Genomic DNA, 6,538 nt, shown 5'->3' on the forward strand with positions numbered 1-6,538 from the left:
TGGATCTAATGGGCAATGTTCTCAACATCTGGCCCTGAATCTGATAGTAGACACCTAATGCACAGACTCAGGTGATTACAGTCATTTTCACATGAAACACAAAGGTCTGCCTATGCCATAGAAATAAAGGCAGGTCCTACAGCTGGGTCTGATTAAAGAGTGAGTACAAGACAAATACAAAACCATGACCCACAAGTGTTAACTTTAATCAAAATGAATTTATGTTTTATGCCTAAATTTCTTCATGTCTAAGAACCATTTCAAAACAATTAAACTCTAAAAAGGGTACTTGGTCACTTGCTCCCCCTGCCATCTTACCCTATCGAGCCTACTTAATCTTTTCATGCTCGACTTAAATCTTCTCTCTTAAGTTTTCCCCTGATGATTCCAGCTAAAAGCACTTACCATGTGCCACTACTCTCTATGTCAAGTGCTTTTCATGCACCATCTCATTTAATCCTTCCAGAAGTCCTAAGAAGGTTGCTACCATTACAATATCTACCTCAAAGACGAGAGAGATGAAGTAATTTGCCCAAGTTTTCAAACCCTGGTCTAACTCTGAAACCCAAGTTCTTAACCCCAAGCTATATTGTTACTCTTTCCATCCAGAGCAGTATAAACACAATTACTAACTTAGCTTATACATATTGCCTCATACAGTTAGTTGTCACTTCACTTCTCCAGTTTCCTCATTTGTAAAATAGCTTATATTGTTCAGGATGCCTAACAAAATTCCTTCTACTTTTTACAGTGTTATGACAAAAATGTTTTATAATCCTTTATATACCCCACACAGGTTAATACATGAGAAAATACATACATAAAATCATACATACATACATGAACTTACTTAATCACTGTTAGAAATCCAAAGCAGTGGAGAGACAAAGCGGTAAAAACAAAAACTCCAAGACCGTGCGTAAAAAAGTAAATTTTTTTTTGTTTCCCCACTTGTGTCCACCAAAATGCATTTCTGAGTCCACTTTCCCATATATTATGAAAATTTATGTTTGCCTCCAAAGTGCAAGGATGTGATTCTTAAAGCTTCTGGACTTCACTGAACTAACTGGCAAAAAGAACTGAGTATTAGGCACTTAGCCCACTCAAGGCTAGTCATTACTTTGCACAAGAATACTCAATAAATGTTTACTGAATCACGATACAGAATTTTTATTGTTGTTGTTTGCCAGTCTCAGACCTAAAACCTATGAGTTTCTAACTTATTAACTGTACAGTAAATCAAAATAATCTGAGGTAACGTTAATTATCTTAGGCAAGAACCCATGAAAGGATAAAGCCATGTTGAGTCAACTATTGCAAATCAGAGCTGGGTTTTGTTTTACTTTTGTTTTTTGATTAGTATGCATGTGTGGGTGCATGCACGTGCATGTGCACAGATGACCACCAATATCCAAACAAAATCCTTTTATGATGCAATCAAACTTAAGAACTATCAAGTAAGAGCCAGACATTTCTGAACTAAGTGAAAAGACTTGACATGGGCTAAGGCATTCAAAAACAGTCATATCTAAAATGTGTGGAAAGAGCATAGCTCTTGGAAACATTGTGGTCATAAAGTGACAGTTACATTTAAATCCTCTGTCAAGCTTTAAGTATGATGTGAATCGAACTTGAATGTCTAGGTCTAGACTTCAACACCAGCAAATGGAGTTTAAGAGTGGCTTTTTACAATAATGGTCTTGGGAGGACGTAGGGAAAGAAGTGACTCCAGATTCCAGAGTGGAAGCTTCTGAGGTATCCAATACAGTAGTAGATACAGCACTCAACAGAAATGAAGAAATATCCTGGACTGGAAAACTACTACGGGGAAAAACTGTATTTCACTTTTCTAGAACACTGTCTCCTCAAAGAATCCTCAAATGCTTCTTGGTTTTTAACTAAGTCTTCACAAAGGCAGAAAGTCATCCATTTAGGGTTCCAGTTACCAAGGAAGCAGAGTGTCCGAAAGTGTGTATGCAAATCCCATAATCTGAAAGAGAATGTATACCCCTCTGACGGCTTTCATTTTCGAGTGGAAAAACAAATCCGGTGTCACCTGAACATTGGGGCCATGTGAACCTCGCCACCATTACAAAACCATAGTGCCAAAGGTGGAGAATTGAAGGCGGAAGCACTAAGAGGTCATGATCGAGTTCTCAAAAGAAAAATCAACACCGAGAGCAGAGCGCGGGCCCCTCCGCGGCCCAAAGCCAGGACGCGCGCGAGGCCCTTCCGGTCCGAGTTACCGGCGCTGGGCGCCCGAGTGACGGTCCGGGTTTCCACCCAAGCCCGGGGATTCGCGGCCTACCCTCACTGGCGCGCTCTTGCCGGGCCCGGGGCCAGCAGCTCCTCCGACACGATTTCTTCGCCCTTAGTGTGCCCGGGGCGGACCGCAGAAGCAGCCAAGTTTCGGGCCGGCCAGGTCGGTACGAAAGCGGCGGCGGCGGCGGCAACGGAGCCTGTGGCTGCCCCTCCCCCACCGGCCAGGCCCAACCGCCGCTGCGACGCAAGCAGCAACGCCGATGTTGGGCCCAACCGCCCGGCGGCGGCTGCCCGGACCTAGGCGGCCGAAGGCGGGGGCGCGGGCCTACTCCTCCGTCGGCTGCGCTTGGCTGCCCCGGGCCTGTTACTCCTCGCGCCGGCCCGCGCCTCCGCTCGTCAGGACGCGCCGCCCTCGGCCCGGGCTGTGGCGGCCTACAGCAGCGGGAGGCCACAGAGCTGATACTTACTCAGGAGTCGGGTGCTCGGGGTCGTAGAAATCCCCCATCTTCGGAGGTGGCTGCGGCGGCAGCTGCTTCATTGGGAGCGGCTGGAGGCGGCGACACGAACCCCCTCCCCGCGGCAGGGCGACACGGGGGAGGGGAGGGAAGGAGGCCGCTGGTCCGACCGCGGCGGCGGCGGCAGGGGCGGCCCGCGTCGCAAGCTTGCTGGCTCTCTTGCTCCCTCCCTCCCTCAGGCGCCTGCCCGCCTCTCTCTCCCTTACACTAGGAGCGACGCGCACCACCACCACCACCCCCCCCGCCCCACAGCTGCCCAAGCCCGGCCCCTTAAAGGGACACGCACGGCCCACTCGCCCGCCCTTAAGTCAGTGTGCCCTCAGCTGCAGGCGAAACCCGGGAGGGGCGGGGCGGAGCGGGGCGCGGCCCAGCCCTGCTTGCGGTTTCCGGGAATATAAACCGCGGGTCGACTCCGGGCGCTCGGGATGAAGTGCGGCTGGTCTGGACTCTAGAGGGGCGGTGTTGTAACTCTTCCCTCCGGCCCGCGGAGACGTCTAAAGGCAGAGGCGTGACCTGGACAGCCAGCTCCGGGCTTGTTTTCCGGCGACACCAGGGCAACGGGCCGAGATTGCCAAGACACTATCCTTCCTGACCCCCAGCCCTCGAGGACTTGCCCACCCGGAGCCTTGGAGTCCACGGCGGCACCGAGAGCCTCTCACCCAGGCCTCCGGGCTCTGAGGTAAAACGGCCGCCACTCCTCCCATACCTCTCACTCCACTCGACCCTCTCCTCTTTTTGTCTCCTTCCCGCTCTCTCTCCTCTCCACTTCATCTCGCTTCTTCAGCAAGCATGAAAACAGAGCTGGGGCCTAGAATTGCTCTTGAGGCCGAGCCCCTGGGGTACGCCCTCCTTTCCTTTCTACTTCCCACAGGGCCTTCTGCCTCTGTTCTACTTCTGTGTGGCGTCGTCGCCAACTGGGCCCTCCACCTCCGGGCTATATTCGCCCCGCCCCCCCCCAGCGAAGGCTTCAGCTCTTGTCGTTTGCTCGGCTGTTGAGATCTTGGAGGCAGTATCCTGAAAAAAGGTTACTAATTCATTATTTTCCTGCAAAAATGACAAACCAACACGCACTGCCATCCAGTAGATTCCAACTCATAGCGACCCTGTAGGATAGAATAGAAGGCATTTGACTGCTAACCTAGAGGCTGGCGGTTCCAACTCACCGGCCACTCGGAAGGAAGACTGGGCAATCTAGTTTGGTAGAGATACCGCCTCGGAAACCCAAGTGCAATCGACTGGACCGTAATGAGTTTGGTTTTTGTTTTTTTATAGCGTTTCCAGGGCTGTAAATCTTTACAGAAGCAGCCAGCCTCATTTTTCTCCCACAGAGCAGTAGGTGGGTTGGAACCGTGAACCTTGTGGTTAGCAGCCTAATGTCTTAACCACTGCGCCATAAAATGACAAGTGAGATTAAGTTGAAAAGGCTAACGGTTTTTAGTTATTTTTGGAAGGGGAAACAGTAATAAATAAACCCATTAGCTAAACTCTCAAAATACTGAAGAGTTTATGGCAGTTGATCATTTTTAAATTGGGGTTCATATAGGCAGTGTTATGTCTTGGATTGTGCCCTCCCCAAATAGATGTTGAAATCCTACTCTGGCATTACCATTACCTATCCTGTACCTGTACCTTGGTTGGAGATAGTTTTCTTTTGTTACGTTAATAAGGTCATTACTAGAATAAAGTAGATAAAAAAAAAACCTAACTCAACAGAAGAGACACAGAGACACATTCGGGGAGAAGACAGATTCCATGTGAAGAAAGCCAAGGATTGGCAACAGAGGCTAGAAACTAGGAGACAGGGTCTCAGAAGAAATAAACATTGCAAAAACCTTGATTTGGACTTTTAGCCTCTAGAAATGGGAGAAAATAAATTCCTGGTTTTTAAAGCCACACATTTGTGGTATTTTTGGTTATAGCACCATTCAGTAGCTAAAACAATTTGGTGCCAAAGGGTGGGAAGTGCTGCTCTAACAAATACCTAAAATGTGGAAGTGGATTTGTAATTGGGTAATGAAGAGACTAGAGAAATTACGAAGCACTTGACAGCCATAGATTGCCTTGAAGAGACTGTTGGTAGAATTGTGGACCTCAAAGGTTATTCTGGTAAGGGCCCAGAAAGAATTGAGAACTATGGAGAAAGCGTCTATCACCATGAACAGATGTTGCTAGAAATGTGGACATTAAATGTGCTTCTGGTGAGGTTTTAAAAGACCATGATGAGCATGTTATTAGACCCTGAAGGAAAGGTATTATTAGTATAAAGTGGCAAAGAATTTATGTGAGTTATGTTGGAACATTTTATGAAAGATAGAACTTGCAAGTGATGAACTTGCATATTGGGCTGAGGAGATTTCAAAGCAGGATCTTAAAGGAATGGTGTGATTTTTCCTTGCTGCTTATGCTAAAATGCAGAAGCAAAGAGAGGTTTAGAAATGAACCTGCAAAAAGAAACCAGAACTTAAAGATTCGGAAAATTCGATTGTAAAAACTAAGAGCATATCCTGGAACTGGCACCAAGGATGTGGCTACACAGCCTTATACTAACGCGAGAAGCCCTGTGACTGACACATCTAACTAACCACTTTAGCAGAAGCCCTGTCAGCTTAGACCGAAAGGGAGAGAAACGGAACAAAATGAAGGAAAGCTGTCTGCCTCTGGGAATTCGAGAGGCAGGAAATGGGCTAAATAAAGCCACTTGGTTGCAAAATTTTGTTGTGCTCCAAGAAAAGAAAGGTACCTTCCAAGAAGTTTCAAAACCATCAGAACTGTTGAAGGAACATGGGGGATGAGAAGGTAGAGCTTCCACTTAATCAGTTTCAAAGGGTAAGCCACTGTCTCCTACGTTTCAAATGGTGGAGCTGCCACCAAGTTTACACAGTGGAATCACTGCCACCTTGCTTGCTTAGGGTGAGGTTGCCATTCTGGTAGGCCAAGAAAATGGAGGCGTTGACCGTTAGGGATGGAGCTGCTGTGCCAATAGGCCAGGGAAATGGGGCTGCCCAGAGCCTGGAGGTAGACTGGGAGAATAGGATCACCCAAAGCCAAGGTGGTGGAATCAGCATCCCAGTGGCCCTAGAAGGTGGGGCTGACGCCTAGGGCTGAGGTGCCCATTGCTTAGAGTCTCGAGGGCAAGGCTATTGCCTAGATGTGCTTGGAGAACAGAGGATTATTTTCTAGCCTTAAGAGCTAATGAGATTTACCCTGGTGTATTTTACACTTGCTTGTTACCCATGACTCCTTCTTTCCCTCTTGGATGGAAATGTCTACCATATGCCTACTCTACCATTGTATTTAACTTGTATTCTAGGTCTCAAAGGTCCACAGATGGAGAGGAATTTTGCCCAGGATGGAACACATGAAGTTTTACCTAATCTTAGTTATGTAGTGCTGCAGTAACAGAAATACCACACGTGGGTGGCTTTAACAAACAGAAATATGTTTTCTCACAATTTAGGAGACTCTAAATGAAAAAAAAAACAAACTCATTGACATCAAGCTGATTCTGACTCATTGGGTTTCCAAGGCTGTAAATATTTACAGAAGCAGACTACCTTTTCTTCTCATGGGTTCAAACCACCAACCTTTTGGTTAATAGCTGAGCACTTAACCACTGCCCCATCAGGGCTCCTCTTCTTACATAAAGCCTCCTGCACGTGTATCTCACTGCCATCGAGTCGGATCCGACTCATAGTGACCCCTCCTTGGGTTTCCGAGGCGGTGTCTCTATAGAAGTAGATTGCCCAGTCTTCCTTCTGAGG

The 6,538-nt window shown here is 47.4% G+C and overlaps 1 protein-coding gene across 1 annotated transcript in view; it reads right to left on the reverse strand.

Annotated features, from left to right (window-relative positions):
* The window catches only part of SETD2 (SET domain containing 2, histone lysine methyltransferase), a 199,066-nt gene extending 196,266 nt beyond the window's left edge, over window positions 1–2,800 (reverse strand). Inside the window, 1 exon segment of the mRNA XM_042782420.1 lies at window positions 2,730–2,800. Coding sequence (XP_042638354.1) covers window positions 2,730–2,800 — 71 coding nt within the window.
* Between the last annotated feature and the right edge of the window lie 3,738 nt (window positions 2,801–6,538).

This window comes from Orycteropus afer, unplaced genomic scaffold, assembly GCF_000298275.1.
Source record: "Orycteropus afer afer isolate SDZICR_OR568_19922 unplaced genomic scaffold, OryAfe1.0 scaffold00311, whole genome shotgun sequence".
NCBI classification, from domain to species: domain Eukaryota; kingdom Metazoa; phylum Chordata; class Mammalia; order Tubulidentata; family Orycteropodidae; genus Orycteropus; species Orycteropus afer.